Raw genomic sequence first — 21535 nt, forward strand, 5'->3', positions numbered from 1 at the left:
ACTTAAAAACAAATCCCTTTTACAATGCACAAAAGGTTGAGAGCAGAGGTTACATTCCAAATACCAATTATGTTCTCTGAAAATGAAGTGTCCCAATGTTCTATATTCTGCAAGGAGACATGATCTGTATCTATTCTCGGCCAACGTCTTCTCACACTACCATCTAAAAATAGGCCAGCTCTGAACTTTAAATAATGGATCTGAAAGGGTATTAACCTTTTTCTCACAAGCTTGCTTTGTCTTGCTGTTGCATGCTCTTAGCTTTATGACTTGTGTTGGAGAATGAGAGCTAACAGCACTGAGACTACCATTCCCATCTGAGATTCTTCTGATCTGCATAGCTGCCATGGGACATGAAGAAACATGCAATGCAAACATGAAGGCACCATAAGCATGATAACCAAGAGGTATGCATCCCGTATGCTATGGATTCTTGCTTACAAGTAATTTTGACAAACAAGTAGGTTTGGAAGTGGTTCTTTCAAATGATAAGAACTTAGGAAGAGCCCAGCTGGATCAGATCAGCAATCCATCTGGTCTAGCATTCTGATTCGCAAGAAGCCCATCAGCAAACCAGTAAACAGGGTACAGAAGCCTTCCCTTTATGTTGCTTCCTAGCACTGGGATTAAGAAGCTTGGTGCCCCTGAATATGGAGTCACCATGGCCAGTAATCGCTGAGGGATGTACCCTCCATAGACCTGGCTAATCCCCTTTTAAAACTGTCTTTGCCCATGGCCGTGACTATGCCCACTGGTATAATCACAGTAGATAGCACTCTACATGTTGGATCAATGGTCTGGCTCAGATACAAGGCATTTTCTCATGTGTGTATATAAATATGAAATGTCATCTGTCGCACAAAGAAACCTTGAAGGTCTAGGAGCAACTAATAAAGGAGTTGGATTTCATTCTGCTAATGGCAGCACTTTCCATCAGTGTAAGGAGACCTGCCTGGTGCAAAAGGCTGCTGGGCGAAAGTGCTGCAGTCAGCAGAGCAGATCCATGGTATCTAACCTATGAACAGAAAAACTTGGGATGAAATTCACTTGGCATTTGTTGCATGAAAAAACTACTAGCATGCACACAGTGATATTATTGGGGCATCAGTCCTCATGCCATTGTCATTAAAAAAACTCTTAAAGCAACTGTTACCACTATAATTTTCTGGTATCTTAAGAAGTGAGCTGTGACTCATGAAAGCTCATACCCTACCACAAAATTTGTTAGTCTTATAGGTGCTATTGGACTCTTGCTCTTTTCTACTGCTATAATTTGGGTATGAAATGTTCCTTCCCAGGGCTTTTTTTCTGGGAAAAGAGGTGGTGGAACTCAGTGGGTTGCCCTCTGAGAAAATGGTCACATGGCTGGTGGCCCCACCCCCTGATCTCCAGACAGAGGGGAGTTGAGATTGGTTTCCGAGGGCAATCTAAACTCCCCTCTGTCTGGAGATCAGGGGGTGGGGCCACCGAGTTCCTGCTGAAAAAAAAGCCCTGTTCCTTTCAGTCAATATTAGGCTTCACTCATGTGCTGATACTGAGCCATCCATGAATCCATTCAGCTACTTCCAGTTTGTCAGCGTGACCAAGCCAGTTGATTTTAGACTTAGAGAAGCAGAAAGCTGCTGTTCTAAACACACAGATTATTATTCAACAAATTAGGCAACATTGTTAAGTTGGAACAGCAAGATACATTTTTTTTTAAAAAAAATCTAAACATTCTTGATGGGATAACAAATGAAATCATATCAATCCATCTTAATTCCCACTATTATGGACATGTAGACAAGACTCATTCCTTTGCCATCATGATTAGTATAAGTTTGCACAGACTGAAATTGTTAAATGCAATTAATTAAGGTCTGTATACGACAGCTCTTCGTATTGACTATATGGGTGCGAACAACATTAACGTCTAGCTATCTAGAATAATGGATGATAGATGAGTGGGATCTGCTCTCAGAGCTCTTGTATGTCAAATAAATATATAAAATTGGATGCCATTTCAGATTTCATATAACAGATCTTAATCAGGAGGCAAGATTCATTCCTGGATATATTCAAGATTAAATTGACAGGCGAACATTTGCTGCAAATTGCCTTTTATAGCTTTTAGCAATGATAGCTGTGTTATCTCCGCTGGACAGAGATACTTTTTTGAAATAAAGGGATCTGTACTTTTGGCATGTGTACGTAGTACCTAGACCTGCTTCATTGTTTATAACAACAGTGACTCAGTAAGTGGGCCAGAGATAGTGATGCTCCCAAGACACAAATATTATGTTATTGGGGGTGGTGGTGGTGGTTACAATTCTACCCGATTCTGCTTCTGCAAAGGCCATTGAATCAGGAGTACCAATACAGCCAAACTGGGAAGTTGCTGCCCCAGTGTGCCGTTTATAATTAACTGTCTTTGGACAATGCAAGATGCTATGGATACTAAGCATATAAAATATGGTGTGTACAGAATGCAGTAAATGTGCATATAGCAAACAATTATATGCATGGCTGATGAAAACAAAGGTAAACAAATTGTTATAATTTTGATAAATTAACAGTGGAATTCTAAACACTTATGCTTCCAAGGCAAATTAAATCAATGAATTCAGCTTAGGACTGCACTGTTAATTACAATTATCTGATAGTGAAAGCTTCTTAATATATAACTGCTGGCCATCTTTTTTTACCACACCATTATTTAGCAATGCCAAGAAGTACCAGTTGCTACCTGTACTCTATCAGGTTAATCACTAGAAAAGAATACCGAAAAGACAAGATCAGTTTTCAGGCTGTTATAATCAAAGAAAGACCCTGCATTTTTCTAACCATCTGAATTTCAGAAATGAATCTGAGAAACATCTATACATTGTGATACCTTGATGCATTATCTGGGCCATCCTAAGCAGTGTTACAGTGTTCTAAGCACATTGACTTCAATGGATCCAGAAAGGTGTAACTCTGTTTAGGATGGCACCATATGTAAAGAGAAAATAAACAACAGTGATTGGGTCAAGGTAATTTGAGTGACCCAGCAGATCAATTAGAAACCATTCCATCTGTTAGAATGAGCAGCTGCCAGCAATTCCTTGGCTATGGAGTTTCACTGACAGCAGGTCAAAGGAGTTGTATAATTGAGGAAAAAAGACTTCTTAAAAACTATGATTTGAACAGGGAAGCAGGTTTGAGGTTTGGATCTAGAGCCAACATTAACAATGGACAAGTCACTGCTCAGGTGGCATACGCATGAGGATTCTTGACACTGGATGAGGATGATCTGGTAGATATTATATACTTCAATATCCAAAAAGATCTTGACAAAGTCCCACACCTAAGGCTACTGAGTAAACTTAGAAGTTATGGGATAAAAGGACAGGCCCTCTTGTGGATTAGAGATAGGTTAACATCAGGAAGCAGAGAACAGGGCTGAATGGACAGGATTGCAATGGAGGGATGCAAACAGTGGGATTCTACAGACATCAGTAAAAGGGACTGGTACTTCTTAATTTGTTCATAAATCATCTAGAATTTGCTATCATTCTCCCCGGCCTGTAAGACAGAGATGTTCTGCCAGGCATATGGTAGTTGAGGCACGCAAGCCATCCAACTGTTCTCCTGCCATAGGGGTGAGTATGCCCCTCTGGTTCTGCTGCTTTATCAACTGACCAGCCTGCCCTACAGAATTATTGATGCGCTGCTGTTTTAATGAATTGTTTACTGATGTTTTTGATAAGAGATGGACATGAACTGAAATACGAACCAAAGTTCATCACAAACTGGGCTGGTTCGTGGTTCGCGAACCAGCAGTTTATCAGAGCCCATTTCTGACGAACCTGGACCAACTTTCGGCTGGTTCGTTTGGTTCGTTTTTGGTTCATCACTGCAGACAGCCTGGCACCAATAAATCAGTTTCCTAGGCAACCAGAGATCCCTGACCAGCAGCTGATTCAGAGTTTAAATGCCCCTTTCCCTACTGCTGCATACCGGCTGTTCTGCTTCCCATGTTTGCAGGAGTTTGCTTATTCCCTGCTGGCTTTCAAAGCCAGGAAAGGGCTAAATGGCTGGTTTTCCCTTCCTCCTTTGGGGCATGCATACACACTCTCTTTTTTTTAAAAGGCAAGAAAGTGTTGCAACATTGTAACATTACTGCATTTTTCTCCTGGCTTTAAAAGACAGGAAAGAATTAAATAGCTGCTTTTCCCTCCCTCCCAGGCATATTTCAAGCTTTGCCAAAGGGAGTAAAAACCAAGCGTTTTGCACAGCCCTTTGGAAACAAAGTGGCAGGGAAGCTAGCAGCAGTTCCTTGCCACTTTGTTTCCAAAGGGCTGTGCAAAATGCTATTCCCTTTGGCAAAGCTTGAAACATGCCTGGAAGGGAGGGAAAAGCAGCTATTTAATCCTTTCCTGGATTTTAAAGCCAGGAGGAAAGTGCAGTAATGTTACTCTGCTTGTCATAGTTAGGACTCAGAACAGCATTTTCTGAGCCCAGAGATTAGTGTCTATAGTATGGCCCATATCTTAAGAAATCCAATACATCAATCAATTTTTTTTCATATTTACAACCTGTTATACTGGCTTTTTTGTGCATAGCAACTGTAATGTACATTCTCATTAGCGCTTGACGTATGTCGTCTTCACACTGAATACAGTGCCTGATGAGTGCTTGTTCATTTGCAATGCTTTCACCAAGTACAAAAATGTTAAACAAATGAAACCACAATATAATTGCACCAGAAACAGCAGTGACCTGCAAGAGTTAATGTTGCATAATCATTTCTATTCTCTTGCTCCATGATTCCAGCTGCCCACTTCTGGACAGAAGCATTTTATTTTACAGTTTGTCTTCAGCGATTGCTAGGTCACTTGTATTTTTCCAGGTGAAATTTGAGGAACGAAGCACAGCTGCTGATGTGTAGGAGAAATAAACTCTTTCTACCCAATAAACAAAGTCTTGAATACTCAGTTTGGGAATTCCCAACAATTGTTACGTTTCTTACTATCAGGCATGCAAGTCTTAGCATCTGACTCGACTTCAAATCTTATAACTAATGGCTATGACACAGTAATAGAACATTTATGCATTTAACAGAGAAGAAATTCTGTTATCGTTAGATGTATAATGTTGCAAGGTACAAAGTTAATCACTTGGTGGATGACCTGAGATGACTTGGTTGCACTTGATTCCTAGAACTTAGTGAAAGGAAAGGAGAAAAAGCTCTGTTTCCCCAACCACCCTCTCTCCACATTTGCAAGAACTTGGATCTAATCCTCTGTAGAGCATGGCTGAGATCCAAGCAGCTACTCTGGTTAGCCCTTTATTATTCATACAATAGGCTCTATATTGCAAACTGATTCTGAACATCTCTTTGGTTTGAAAAGCTATTTGCCCAATTTATTTACTTCCTTATGCTCCAACTTTTTCCCCAGAGAGGACCCAAAGTGGCTATTATTGTTACTCTCTCCTCCATTTTATCTTCATAACAACCCTGTGAGGTAGAAGAGTATGTGACTGCCCCAGGGTCAACCAGTAAGCTTCCATGGCAGAATGGGACTTATGACCTGGACGTCCAAGATCTAAATAGCTTCCATGCTTCCCTCATCAAAACAAATAAGACTCTTAACAATCCAGCCCTAAACAGTCACACATTTCCGAGCCCATTGATTTCCATGGACTCAAAAGGATGTAACTTGGCTTAAGAGTGCACTGTAAAATTTTCATCTTCTTCATTTGAAAATCTGAAATAATGATAAAGGTTGGGGAAAAAAGAGTTGGTTGTTGTGGATTTTCCGGGCTGTATCGCCGTGGTCTTGGCACTGTAGTTCCTGACGTTTTGCCAACAGCTGTGACTGGCATCTTCAGAGGTGTAGCACCGAAAGACAGAGATCTCTCAGTGTCAAACTCAGTGTCTCTCAGTTTGACACCGAGAGATCTCTGTCTTTTGGTGTTACACCTCTGAAGATGCCAGTCACAGCTGCTGGCGAAACGTCAGGAACTACAATGCCAAGACCACGACGATACAGCCCGGAAAATCCACAACAACCATCGTTCTCCGGCTGTGAAAGCCTTCAACAATATATAAAAAAAGAGTTGTTCACCAACTGGAGGGGGGGAGGTTTGGCTGCCTCATTTGGGTCATCATCATTCAAGGAAGAGGACATGTATGGACAACAACTGGGCTGGGCTGGCTCACTCTACTCAGCCAACTCTACCACATAGGTCAGTCTTGCTGACAAGCCTTAATTTTGATGCTGACCTTGGCCCCTCCACAACTTCTTGACTGGAAACTGCTTGGGACGGGAGATCAGTAGCAGCTGTGAAGAAGAGCGCTGCAGCTGCCAACACAGCAAGGCTACCCGCGGCAACAGAAAGGTGACGTCCAGGCAACAGCTGAAGGTGAGCAGCGACTAGGATCACTGCATTTTAAACTGGTCCCTTCTAGCTGTTCCTTTAATATCACTTTGAACTGCAGCAGTTGTCAGGTGATTTTATTTTAGCTCCCTGCCTCAAAAAGCTTCATCTGACCATTTTGACATATTAAACTCCTGTTAAAGTGATATGGCATCTCCTCCCCCGTCCCCCCGCCCCCGGCAAGCTGGCACCTGACTAAGCATCCTTTGAAAGAAAATGTGTGTGTGTGTGTGTGTGTGTGTGCAATAGAGAGGAAGAGAAAGAAAGATGAATTGTTTGGTTCATTTTTTGAATGATCTGCTTGGCATGTGGATGTATTCTATAGGTTCACTCTCTGACCATGAGGTATCTCAGTCAGAGAATGCTCTAGTCCTGGACCCATTCCAGTCTGGCTTCCGTCCTGGCCATGGGACGGAGACAGCCTTGGTTGCCCTCACAGACGACCTTCGCAGGCATCTGGATCGAGGCGGGTCAGCGCTGCTTGTGTTACTTGATCTCACAGCAGCGTTTGACACGGTTGACTATGATTTGTTGGCCAGCCGCCTTGCCGACGTGGGGATTAGGGGGACAGCCTTACAGTGGCTGGTCTCCTTTCTCCAGGGTCGGGGACAGAGGGTGGCGCTCGGGGGAGATCTATCGCCCCGTCACCCTTTGGTGTGCGGGGTTCCCCAAGGGGCGATACTCTCCCCGATGTTATTTAACATCTATATGTGCCCCCTCGCCCAGTTGGTGCGGAGGTTTGGGCTGGGTTGTCATCAATACGCGGATGACACCCAACTTTTTCTGTTGATGGACGGCCGGCCAGACACGGCCCCAGACAATCTGGCCAGAGCTTTGGAGGCTGTGACGGCATGGTTGAAACAGAGCAGGCTGAAATTGAACCCAGTGAAGACGGAGGTCCTGCAGCTGGGACGGGGGCTGCCAGATGTTGGGATCCAGCTCCCTGCCCTGGATGGGACACCACTGGCAACTTTGCCAGTGGTAAAGAGTCTGGGTGTGCTCCTGGATGCCTCCCTATCGATGGAGGCCCAGGTCATGGCGGTTGCCAAGTCTGCATTTTTCCATCTTCGTCAGATCAGGCAACTTGACCCCTACCTGACGCCCCAGGACCTGGCTACAGTGATCCATGTAACGGTGACCTCCAGGCTAGATTACTGTAACTCACTCTACACTGGGCTACCCCTGGGCCTGATCCAGAAACTACAACTGGTCCAGAATGCGGCGGCACGGGTCCTGACTGGTATACCTTACCAGTCACACATCACACCTGTCCTGCGCCAGCTGCACTGGCTTCCGGTTGAATTCCAAATCAGGTTCAAAGTGCCCTGAGTGGGTTGGGACCTGCATATCTTCGGGACCGCCTCTCCCTGTACGTTCCCCGGAGATCGCTTCGATCAGCGAATAAATATTTACTTGTGGTCCCCGGCCCTAAGGAAGCCCGCCTCGCTTCAACCAGGGCCAGGGCCTTTTCAGTCCTGGCCCCAGCCTGGTGGAACGCTCTGTCAATGGAAACCCAGGCTCAGCGGGACATATTATCATTCCGCCGGGCCTGTAAGACAGAGCTGTTCCGCCAGGCGTTTGATGATTGAAGGGGGCGGTGCCATGTCAGCCTCCCACCTTTGGCGTGGGGAAGGTTCTCCCCACCACTGCACCTTGTTAATTTGTTTTACTATTTGTATATTGATTTTAGTTTTTGTTTTTATCGATTTTAACTGTTCACCGCCTAGAGCCCCTGGGGATGGGCAGTATATAAATTGAAAAAATAAATAAATAAAAATAAAGTTCTCCATCTATAAAAATGGGTCCATGTTTTTCAGCTTCATTCCTTGATCAGGGAATGCCTACTTGTGACCTAATAGTGTATGCCTTGGCGCATGTAGGCTTATTTCCTGCTTCTCGAGAGAGAACCTGGACTGGATGGTGTCCTGCAGACTTAGGGGCTTGATATTGTGCATGAATTGTATTACTCAGTGGCAAGGAACTTGTAAGCCCAAGCAATGAGTACAAGCTACATGAGCACAAGGGAATTTCAGGACATGGCAAGACATTATTTTACATAACCCATGACTGAATCTCTCTCCACACAGCTTGCCAGTCTATACATTTAACAACTTTAGCTTTAATGATAGGGTTGACAGATCTCTAATTTCCTGGATAACCTTGAAGTCTTCTTTGGAACATATGGTTGGTTGCTGTCTAATTCTCTGCTAGGGGCAGAGATTTTTAGTGATACATTACAGAGTTCAGGCATTCATTTGAGCAAGTCCACATTTACCTTTTTAAAAAGCACCTGCAAAGTGAGTATCATTTAGCTTCAGTAGGTCTCTCTACTTTTACCTTTTAATTTTCTGGTTAGTTCTAAAAGCTGCTACTCAAAAGGAACTCCTCTTTGAATTTCCTCAAGTTTAAAAGCAAAGGAACTATTTTAGGGCAGACAGGGTTGTCTTGCTACTGAGGCCGTTACTGATTCTACAGTACTGGTTGTTACCGATTCTACACACTCCATGATATTTCAATAAAACACACGTGTATGTGGAATCATGTTTCCTTCATTTAGAAAAAGCAATAATTTGACTTGCCTTGCTAACCAGGCTTCAGCTATTTCAAGAGAGAAGTAACATCAACAAACACTCTTATGCCAGTGAAATTTGTAACAATGGGGTTTCAAATTTGTCTAGATCATAATGCTCAAATGTATTTATGAATCAAGCATAATTTTCCCAACAAGTTTTCTTCCAGCTTGGAATGTAATGTCAGATACTGCATAAGCCTGGTCAATGCTCAGTCTGCTTTGTGAATTCATTATCCACGTTTTTAATGTAGTACAGCTGAACAAAACCAGACTTTTCAGTATGGGTTGCAGTTTTGCTATTGTCAAAAATAGCACTTTTGCTATTGTCAATAAACTGCAATAAACTGCAACAAAGATCTTAATCCCTGTAATTAAAACAATACACATTAACTTTCTCTTAACAAATGTTAACGATTCTACTAATGTGCAAGTGCAAACAAGTATGTGCAAGTACAAAAATACATTTCACCATTTCATCTTAACAGGAAATAAGCAGGTAAGTACAAATTCATAAATATTTTTCACATCTCATCATAACCAGAGCTCATTTAAAGAGATAGTACACTTAATACTGATGGCTATAGCTCAATCCTAAATAAACAATGATATAGGGTATACAGAATTCAATAAATACACAATGGTACATTTATTGTCAATAAACTGGCTTGATTTTTCGAGGCATTTTCAACCACCCTTCAAAATTTCATCTCTTTGAACTGATATCATACACCTAGACTATGCAAACCACCGTGTGCACACAAATAATGCAAAACAATGAAATGCATATGAATGAATTCTATATGCTATTAAAATGAATAATATAGTACAAGCACAAATGAGAATATAAAGAAGTACAATGTCTAATAATTATCATATATCCCGTCTTCCAACAGACCCAGTGTGTCTTTCCAGTATGCATCAAAGAAGGGATATATATTTTTCTGTTCTATACAGAATGGTAAAACTGGCATTGTGGACATTGTTTTGGGATGACTTTACTGCAACTTCTGAGCAATATGATCAGCAAAAATTGACATGTGATTGTTTCTTTTGGATGACTTTCCTGAGTACTGAAGCTTACGACTTCTGATGAAAGCTACTGGAAACGGGTTTTACCCAAATGCTCGTCAAGTTGTTGAGTCATTCACTGACAGCCAGTCATCAGTTATTGATAGTACATGAGTTGCACTGCTTAAATGGCAGTCTGGATTGCCTAGTTGTTGGCTGGCAGAGTCACTCACTGATAGTAACTTGAATTGTACAACTGTGGTTTTTGGAAGTATTTTTGAGTAATTGCCATTTTGTGTACATTTATGCCATCTAGTTTCATGTAGTGATTGGAACACATTGTAATTGCTCTCTTTGGTTTATAACCTTGATGTAAACATATTGCAATTGCTCTGTATGATTGAGGATTACGATAATTATTAGATGTCAGGGCTTTTTTCCTGGGAAAAGAGGTGGTGGAACTCTCAAGAGGAAAATGAGGGAGAAACACACAGGCCCTGTTTCAAAATGGCCATTTCCTTCAGGGGAACTATCTCTGTCTGGAGATCAGGAAGGACGAGACCACCGGACACAAGAGGTGCCGGAACTCCATTCCACAGCATTCCTGCTGAAAAAAAGCCCTGGATGTTGTACTTCTTTATATTCTCATTTGGGCTTGTACTATATTACTCATTTCAATAGCATATAGAATTCATTCATATACGTTTCATTGTTTTGCATTATTTGTGTGCACTGCTCATGGTGGTTTGCATGTTTTACTCCCTATACGCTGTGAGTCCTGTGTTTTTGACAATGCACTTAGACTAAGCGTAGCTCTGACAAAATTATTCACCATATGCCCCCTCCCTGCCCCAAAACATAACTGAAATGTCTGCAACGGTCTTTCCCCCTGCTCAGAACCTGAAATTGCATATCTGTTCAAAAAGCAGTATGGGGATTGGGTGCAATAACAGTTTAATAAAAACTGCCACTGGTACACATGCAGTCTTTCCTCTAGGCTTCTCTATCCTGAATTTTTGTTTTGTGTGAATGTCAGAGTCTTCCAGGGTAATAATTTTGAACAAGAAGTCTACTGATGGGTGAATGGAAGAACATACATAAGTCAATCAGAAGCAATTGTTTAACATTACAAAAATAATTCCCCGCTCCCAAATCATCATGGAATATTGTTATCTTTCTTACCTCCCTAAGTGGGTCATTGAGCTCATTGAGAATGCTTTCCTCATCAAAGATCTTGCCCTGGTAACGGTGTTCATAATAATCATGGATCTTCTGACGCATGTCAGCAGGCAGTTTATGAAACGACATGTACTGTTCCACTTGTTTGTACTAGGAGAAAATACAAAAAGAAAAAAATCATCTTTTTCATATATAAAAAAGCTAATGAGGCATAAAAAAACTGTGCTTCCTCGGACGTGCAACATGCAACCTATTTCTCTTTCTCAATTGTCCTTGCTGCTGGTTGAAATTATTTATTTTTTGTAGACATGACATGACAAAAGAGGAGGGGAAGACTACAGCAGAAAGGGAACATGAAAAGTTAAAGTCCTTCCCAGCAACAAGGGTTGCTGATTTCAGCCAATGCCCAGGTTTGCAAGGCTGAGCATAGCAACTAGTGGAAAAGCCAGGGCCAAGGATTATTGGGCAATGTCACTGTTGACAAACAGTAGCTTTAGAGACTGCCAAAAACTCTATGGTAAGCCACAGAGTTTCCAAAGATTCCTAGAGTTTCTCTGTCATTTCTCGGTAGCAATGTTGGCAATGTCACTGTTTTTGTTTTGTTTTTTGCTGCTAATCTGAGTGGCAGCAGGCAACGGTGCTTACCTGTGGAAGGCCCCCTGCTACAGCCTACCAGCACCTCTCTGCAAAATTACAGTCATAGCTACAGGGTATGCAACTAACCCTGCCTACCTGAACAAACATTAAACTATCTAAAAACAAGCAATCTATTATACATTATTTTCTAAAAGAAATAATACTAACAGTGCAATCCTAAAAAGAGTCATACAATTCTATGGACGTTGTTATGGCTAACTCCTCTGTTTAGGATTGTTCTGTAAATTGCATATTTATGAGAATTATGGTGTACTATGAGGTTGTGTAAAGTCTCTATTCATATAAAAATCAGTATGTGCTTAGAGTTATAACAAAGAGTAGCTCAAAGAATTACCAATGAGTTTAATATTAGCTAATAAGGTCCTAGACATATTTTGCTCGTTATCCCAGTACAAAATTACAGTATTATAGTTTCCCCACACAATTGTCTGCACTGGGATTATTATATCTCCAATAAGTACATATTCCTATAGTTCCTCCTAAATCAACTACAGTGCTGTTTATGTATCGATTTAGTCTCTGTTTAGTTTCGATTTAGTTTCTGACATTCTTAGATTTATTGTTTTATCAGAATTCCTTGGAATTTCATTTATTGCATGTATAGTTCATAAATACAGAAAAATGGCAGGAAGTGGTTTTGCCAGTTTGGTGTAATGGTTAAGAGCATGGGACTCTAATCTGGAGAGCTGGGTTTGAGTCCCCACTCCTCCACTTGAAGCCAGCTGGGTGACCTTGGGCTAGTCACGGCTCTCTCAGAGCTCTCTCAGCCCCACTCATCTCACAGGGTGTTTTGTTGTGGGGATAATAATGACATACTTTGTAAACCGCTCTGAGTGGGCATTAAGTTGTCCTGAAGGGCAGTATATAAATCTGTTATTATTATTTTGTACTTCATTACTGGTAATAAATTTACCTTCCTTCAGAAAATTCTTGATACATTCTGTCATATCTGAAAATAAAATGACTCAGATCTCTTATCATTTGAATTTACTTACAGACAACAATGATGACACAGTTGGATTTTATTACTCTCTGCACTTTATTTCTTTATCTTAGTACATTTTTATTTCACTTTCTTTCAGGAAGAATTGTGAGATGGGGGAGATCCAGTTCACCAACTTTTTCCTCGAGTTGCTTCAACTGAATCTATTATTTTTCATATAACTTGGTTTGGTATTCCTGTCCCGGCAGGTCTCATGACCTCAGGACAGTCTATTCAGTGAACAAAGGGGACCAAATATCTTGCTTTTCAGACTGAAAATATGAAAATGTTTCTATTTCCCATTTTTGTCACATCATTCACGTTTGGATATTTTTGGATTGATTTGTACCTAACTATTGTTTCAAAAGTTGGAAAATCTTTATCATCTGCTTATTTGAAATATTTGGGTTTCTATACAAATGCATATAGCATAGTTTTGTGTATCATAATTTACATTAAAGTCTGTTTTTAAATGACATTAAACAATGATTGGCCAAATCTCAGATTAAATAACATCGGTGAAATAGTCACTTCTTTTTATCTCCTCATTATAAGGCAAATTATACTGGATGTTTGTGACCATTCTTGGGGACCTTCCACAACTTTTGTGGTTCCTAACGCTAACAGTGCTGCAAAGTATAACAGCTAGTGCCGTGGAGATCTAGGACCTAGGAGATCTAGGTTCAAATCACTCTGCCACGGAAAATTTTTGGGTGGCCTTGGGCGAGTCACACATGCTCAGCCTAACCTACCTCACAGGTTTGTTGTGAGGATTATTTGAAGGAGAGGAGAGCTACATAAGCTGCTCTGAGTCGCCACTGGGGATGAATGTGGGAGATAAATAAAGTAATTTTTTTTAAAAAAAAATCCAAATCAGAGTTCTGTTTAGTCAATGTCTGTAGGGGAAACCCACCCCCTATAGACTTCAGCTTATTAGGATTATGCGCCTAGAAGCACTTTTATCCCTGACATGATTAATTAGAAATACCCTCACCCCATAAAGGTATGCCATATGAAACAACTAAAAAACAAGCTCATTTTCTACTGCCTCAAAATGCACACGGCAAACAGAAAACACAGCCATTTGCTGACTCATCCCTAATAAGATTTATTTTCCAAAAAGGATTAAACCGAAAGGTCGTTATAAGGAAGGTCACAGTTTAGTCTTCAACACCAGATGTTATAAAGAAGTGCATTTGCTATCAAGATATTGTGGTTGATATTGCACTAATTACTGGAAATGGATAGTTGGCAGCTCTGGATTTATATACATACACTGTTTCACAGTGAGCTTTTTTTGGGTACCTAATTTAGGAAGATGAACTCAAAACGGTATTATGACTTACTATTAAAGTTACATAAATGGCAGTGAAGTAAACTTTCAGTTTCTACATCAGTCTACCTGCACTTATGCCAAAAGTAATAATTTACTAGTATCCTAATTTTAGATGCTCCCTTGCAATGGTCTCAATCTCTGGAAATAGAATATACTCCCCTTGAAAGTGCTTAGAAGTAGCCTCTGAAGAAAGACTGGCCCAGCCTCGGATTTACAGTTAGAGGAATCCACCCCAGAGGACTAATTTCTTAGATCTATTTGAAATGGTATTTGAGGGGTACTTTCTTGCAGATGTCTTGGAGGAAGAGACTGGGTTTCCATCCTTTGAACCTGCATCTTCTTGTTCAAAATTCTCAAGTAAAGAGTCTCAAATCCCACTTCCATCTGCTCAAAACCCACCTGCCCCTGTATACCCCATATGAAGAAGCAAACAGAAAAATTAGTCAGTGAGGCACAACTTCAACGAGCAATTAAACCCCTTTAAATAATTCAAAATTTCAGTTAAGGGATGGAATTCAAACTTCTCCAGAATAGGTAAGGGCTCATTTGGATTCTCTTCTTCATAGAATCAATGCTTCTTTTATCCACAACTTCCACATGGAGCAAAAGTGGGACACTACCTAGCCATTTAATAAATTCTGCTCCCTCCTTTGCCTTATCATGGCTGGTTAACTGTCTTCAGTAGAGATGGGCATGAACCGGAAAAAAAACGAACCATGCGGTTCATGGTTCGTCAAATTTCACGAACCACGAACCTTCACGAACCTGCCCCTGGTTCGCGAACCGGTTTGTTTGGTTCATGAAAACGTCACATCCAGGTCAGAAAATCATCACTTTTGGGCCAGCAGAAGGTCACTTCCAGGTCAGCAGAAGGTCTGCAGGAAGTCCATCCCCTGTTGCCTAGGAAACTGATTGATTGGCACCAGGCTGTCTGCAGTGACGAACCAAAAAATGAACCAAACGAACCAGCCTAAAGTTCATGGTGGTTCGTCAGAAATGGGATCTCATGAACAGTAGTTCGTGAACCATGAACCGGCCTGGTTCGTGTTTAATTTTGGTTCATATTTTGGTTCATGTCCATCTCTAGTCTTCAGCTCTCCTTCTGCCTGATGCTTCTTGCCTCTGTCTACCTCTGAGTCTTTTAAAGGGACAAACCCCATGCTTTTTGAGTGGACCAATATGGCTGTTTACAACTTCTTTTTCTCTTTTCAAGGGAAACATGGCAGTATTCAGGGTATTTTGTATTTGTTGAGTTTATCTTCTTATAATATTCATTTAAATTAGTAATCATGTATTATTTTCCATCTCAAAGAATACAGAATATTGAAAAACATTCAGTTATCCTCTGAGACAAAGGAACAATTACAAAAACGTAACAGCAAGAGTCTGTCCGCCACCCTGTGTGTGCTGGTCATGGAGATATTCTAACATTTGACTCCAAAGTTGTACTTCTGTCAGTGCGCTAAGTCAGTCACATTTTCCTGGCCCAACACCTTTTCCTTACCCAACACTTTGATCTTTCCATGGTAAAGGACTTCACTGTACACTTTTTCACCTGTACTGGTACAGGAGTCTCTGTTTAATTGCATTGGTTTAAGCCACGTTTTTCTATGTTATGCATCCTGATGGATTATCATTGCAGTCCTAAACAGAGTTTCACCCTTCTAAATCCATTAAAGTCAATGGGCTTTGAAGGGTGTAACTCTGCTAATGATTATGCTGTACAAGACTGAAGAGATTTAATGCATATACTTTCTTCTTCAGGCTGTAATCCTAGCTTTAATTCATTTTCTCCCTCTTATCTTTCTCACCAACCAGCTATTCAATACCTGTATAGTGATATACCGTCTTCTACCACCTGTTTAAACACTATTCAAGTGTTTTTTTTAATCTGAATGGTCTTATCCCACACCTTTCTTAAGGCAAAAGGTAAATAAATAAAAAAGATAATCAGGCTTACAACAGGCTCAGTAACATTCATCAACAGATTTCTAAGCACTTCTAAAAAAGCAAAAACACGTTTGTAGGTAGTAGAGAACACCGCATTTATAACAGAAATTTGAAACTGCTTAAACGATTCTGTCCAAGGTCATTCAGCAAATTCTTAGAAAAATCAAAAATCACTGCCCGAATCTCACATCTGTCTAATCTACTTATTCATAAAATACAACTTTTGAACACAATCTGTTGATTGGGATGTGGGGTGGGGATCTCAGAGCTTTTGTAAATGCTTTCTCAAAATCTGCAACAAGCTTCATTTTCTGAACCTCAAACATTTGTTTAAAAATATTTGTAACAACTGGAAGACTTGTCAAGATAACTTTGAAAACAAGAAGTGATAAAACATATGACTGCCCCCACCCCTCCACCTGAACACACAGCCTAAGTGGTATGTATTATTTCACTCAATCTGTGCAAGGATGCAGAGAGGGCGCTATCAGCTGTGACTGCAGCTTCATTTGATAGGCTTTACCTTCAGCTTCTTGTTTTCATCCTTCCAATACCAATCTTGTTTTTCCTTGGCACACTCAAGCTTTGCCCTCATCCTCCTTTCTCAAACCGGGTAGCTGTTTGTGTACATGACACCCTGGTGCCCAGAGATGCTGCAGAGATAACAGGATGTTATCTTGCTAGGGTGTGTGTGTATGTTTAAAGCAGTAGCAATTTATTACCCTGGGTCAGGAAGGAATCTGGCAAACTAATTTTCTTTTCCTGCTTCAGCAAGCTACAGATTGGTTCTCTTTCTCTAATTTGACTTGGTGCCTTCTACTTTCTCAGCATGGTTTACTTACATTTTTTATTTAATGTTTATTAAGATTTTAGCATTTCTATAGCACTTAAAGTGTTCAAAGGTACAACATTATATAATTTCAATAATAATCCATAAAACACACCTGTAAGATACTGTACTGTAAAGTACTATCCCCATGTAGCAGGTGAAAGACTAAGGTTGAGGTTCAGACATGGCCACTGATGCCATTTTATAGGAGAAATTAGCTGTTTAAAAATTGCTGCAAGGGCCCAATCTTGATTGGAGCCACGGCACACATCAAGTGATAAAACAGTCCCACACGACTATTTCAGCACTTAAAAAGGCCTTAACTTGGAGTCTAACATTTCCTTGAAACACTTCATGATTTCATAATTTGTGATCTTGGGCATTCCTGCATGTGAGACAGAGGGTGGCTAAGCTATCACAAGCACTTTTGTGGAAAGGGGTCATCCATAATTCCCACCCCCTGAGTTTGTCCTGACATCTGTGGATGCTATTCTTCATCTGCTTGTATGGATTTCATGATTTACCTGACAATTAGAAGGGAGTTATTTAGCTAGAACTTCAATTTCCTCTCAGTTTGGAAATGGAAAGAAAAGGGTCTGGATGAGCCTGTGCTGTGTGGAGCTTAAGTGTGAGTAATAATATACTAATAATAATAACATTCGATTTATATATCGCCCTTCTGGACAACTTAATGCCACTCAGAGTGGTTTACAAAGTATGTTACTATTATCCCCACAACAAAACACCCTGTGAGGTGGGTGGGGCTGAGAGAGCTCCAGAGAACTGTAACTAGCCCGAGGTCACCCAGCTGGTTTCAAGTAGAGGAGTGTTTCAAGGAAATGTGTGCTTCAGCACAATGTGTCTATGGGTTGGATCTAACTCTCATTCACTAAACAAAGAACCATTTTTCAATGGAACAAGCCTTCACAGCTTGCCTTCCACTGATAGAGCAAGGATTGTTCCACTCAGTGGAATGGGTGTTGGTGGATTCAACCTTAGGTGTTCCTGCTACAGACTCTACATTGTTGCTTTCTTGCATTGTTTCTCCTGACCAATTAATTTTGTGGAAACCCCCACCCCTTCATTTTTAAATCCAGTTAACTAAATCTTTATAGAGCTAATGCAATTAATCAGGTTTTCATAAGACTCTCAGGACCAAGGTAGTATCTCTGGGGAGTTTCAGCATAGAAACAGCGACATCTGTTTGCTCGGGAGAACATACACTATTGCCCCCAAGTGCTGTTGCTCTCTGATAAGATTGACGCTGCGTTTCTAAAGAGAAGATGTGAATTTGGCATTCATTCTTCTGGACTTTATTCTATCCAATGAATGAAGTTATACCCATTGTACCCATTGACTTCAAGAGAAACATTTATCTGGGTTTTGTTTTACTTTATATTAAATTACCATAAAAAAGTAGAAAAATCTGAATGCCAAGAGCATGAATCTCCTTTAGGAAGACTCACTCAAACTTAATTAATTTCTCAATCACCAGAAATGAAAGGAACAATAATGAGAAGTTTTGTATAGTATAGTAATTGAGATGAAATGTTTTATTACCTAGTGCAAATTAAATGACAGTATAGAGATTCTTTGGAAACAAAAAAAACCTGTTTGGAGAGTAATTAATGTGTGCATTAAAAGACATGGCAAGGAGACAAGAAGACAGTGTACCGACTTCTTTTTTAAAAAATCCCCCATCACTGTCACTAAACCTGGATTTTGTAACTCACGTACAACAGCTTGATTTCAATACTAAAATTTCTGTAGCTTGCAACTCTTGAAAGGCACGCACAAAAATTCCTCAGGAAATTATAGTATCTAAAATCAGAGTAAAACTTTAAAAATAAACACCTAAAAGCCAACAACTAACAATGAAAGCACAGTAAGAATCAGACTAAAACCCAAAGCCTCCATTTCCAAGAGTGGAAGAGCAGGCAGATTTTAACCTGTCTATGAAGAGGCAAAAGACGCTTCCATTCTGACCACACAGATAACAGAATTCTATTGTTTAAGGGCTCTCACAGAGAAAGTTCTGCTCCTGACAAATAAATGACTGACTGAAATGATGATAGCTGGAGAAGTGCCTCATTGGTAGATAGGGTTACTTACCTTTTTGCTGTGCCCATGATCCTTCTCACACAAAGCGTATGCACAGGATGTGGGTGTGTGCGCACGCTTCACAGAAGGCTGATTTGGGCTTCAGACAGGCCAAAACAGGCCCATTTGGGGGCAAAATCAGGCCACTATGATGCACAGGAGCCCATTCTCATGCCTTCCTCCCTCGCCGGCCAGGTAAGTGGAGGCAGAGGCAAGATTCTCAGATGCCCACTGGTGATGGACAAACTCTTGGGGATTTGCCCCATTGTCCACCGATTGCCCAGTGATCAGTGGGAGGGGACATGCTCCTGGAGGTTGCCTGCCACTGGCAGGCACCTCAGGAGCATGTGCCATGTGCTTTTTTCCAACTGGCGTGGTGATGTCTCTTCCGGAAGTGACGTTATCACGCTGCCCATGGGAGTGTTTCTTCACTTCGTTTGGGGCCGATTACACGGGCTTTCTCTGTGGTGGCCCCCACCCTATGGAATGGTCTACCTGAGGCGGTCAGGAGAGCCCCCACTCTCCTGGCTTTCCACAAACAATGCAAAACCAAATTATTCAAAAAGGCTTTTTACTCAGCTCAGACCAAGTATTATAGGGAGGAGTCTCAAATGCTTCGCTAATGAGTTAGGGACCATAGACTTCACCACTATGTTGCCTTGTACATTATCTGTTGCTTGAATATGTACTTTTATACTACCTGTACTTCATGTTTATCTAATGTCAGTCCTAGAATTGATTATGTTCTGTTTCGGCATCTCTTCAACTCTGCACTGGATTCTTACGAATGCTACGTCTTTGTAAAATCCTATGATATTGTGGAAATGTCCTTAACACTGTATGGAAATGTCCTTGATACTGTATGGAATTATCCCTGATACTGATTATACTAATCTCATGCTATGTAATCCGCCTTGAGTCTCAGTAAGAAAGGCGGAATATAAATGACATAATAAATAAATAAGACTATAAATGACATACATATAAAGAGGGATGCCAGGCCTCTCACCCCACTGCACCAGCAAATGGGTGATGGGGGGAGATGAAGTTGCACCTTTATCACTTCTGGTGAAAAGTAAAAGTGACACAGAGGATGCTCTAGCACTTTGACAGACTCTTTGGCTTTACCATAGATTTTCTGCAAAATGCTAGAGCACCTGCCATATCACTTCCCATTTTTAGTGGAAGTGATATAAGCACACTGGTGCAATGCCCATGCATCAGGCCAGCTCCATATTTCCTCTTGCAAGTTGCTGACTGTGGCTTGGCAACTCTACATGTAAAATAAATATTGCTTGTCTGACAACAAATGTACAGTTACATTTTGAACCAGTTCAGAGGCAACTCAGGTAATATTACATATGCATTATTAATAGTAGTAATAATTATATATTTTTTAAAAAATTATAACCTATTTATCCCCAAAGGGCTAACAATGAAATAAACAAGCAGTGTGACTGACACCATATTAACATCAGAGCTGCTGGCCAGACTATATAGTGATATGCTTTAGGGCCAATGTATACAGCCATACTGAGGTTGGGAGATGTGGATTGAATGATTTTATTGTCCTTTGAATACTGGCCTGTATCCTGCCTCTCCACTAGGCAACATTTGAGGCCAGCCTTCCTCCAGCTTAAGTGGCTTTTTCTGTCTGGAGGAACTTCCCGCAGCTTATGGTAGGAGTCTTAGAGTGCTTACCAGCTGTGATAGAAGCCAAACAGCTGTTCTAAACTGCACTGAAGGGGAACACGCATTAGCCACACACAGTCTACCATGCTGTCATTTCTTGCTATTGATCAGGCTTCAGCCACTCGGTGGGACAATTTCAATTGCTAGTATTATTTGACTGAGAGTGGCATGTAATGTAATTACTGCTATTTCTTAGACTGAATCACTGCAATAGGTTTATGGGACGAATTAAGTGAAGCAGTACTGCGGCAGCCGAACCACTGTGGTTAAAAGAATAGTCACACAGTTTAATCATGAGAAAGTATATTGTTTAAACACAAAGCTCATGCAAAATAATGGGCTGGGATCTGAACCCCACAGTTACTGTCTTCAGTAGTACTAAACAGACTGAAAGCTTATTTAGCTCCCCTAGTTATCAGTGGGTCTACAGCTTTGAATCTAAGTACTCTGCTTCAATTAATTTGTAGACAGGAGTCCAAATCAGTGCGGCGTTCTACCGATGGCAGGAAAAGAGATGTTAGGGTGATCAGAGCTTCTATTCATGTAAAATCCACTATCCTTTAAGTAAGCTTACATAATGATTCTGACTTCCAAGACCAACTGTATTATATAAACTGAAGACAGAATAATTGCGGGAAGGGGGGAATACTTTCTTTGAAGTGGATCTTCAAGTTACAGTCTCAGTGCTTTGACACTAAGGTTGCCAGCTCCCCTTACTGCTCAAGTGGGGGACTGACAGTTCTGTTGCACGGGCGGGAGTCTGAGAGCCAAGCTACAAGTGACAAATTACACTTGCCTGGCAAGTGAACAGACTCACGTGTATTTCCT

General features: G+C 40.9%; 1 protein-coding gene across 1 annotated transcript in view; it reads right to left on the minus strand.

Moving 5' to 3' along the window:
* Nucleotides 1-21535, minus strand: part of HCN1 (hyperpolarization activated cyclic nucleotide gated potassium channel 1) — a 248871-nt gene that overhangs the window by 32435 nt on the left and 194901 nt on the right. The window contains exon 5 of the mRNA XM_054986971.1: nt 11165-11311. Coding sequence (XP_054842946.1) covers nt 11165-11311 — 147 coding nt within the window. The remainder of the gene's footprint in view (nt 1-11164; nt 11312-21535) is intronic.

The sequence above is a fragment of the Eublepharis macularius genome, chromosome 8 (assembly GCF_028583425.1).
Source record: "Eublepharis macularius isolate TG4126 chromosome 8, MPM_Emac_v1.0, whole genome shotgun sequence".
Classification (NCBI taxonomy): Eukaryota; Metazoa; Chordata; class Lepidosauria; order Squamata; family Eublepharidae; genus Eublepharis; species Eublepharis macularius.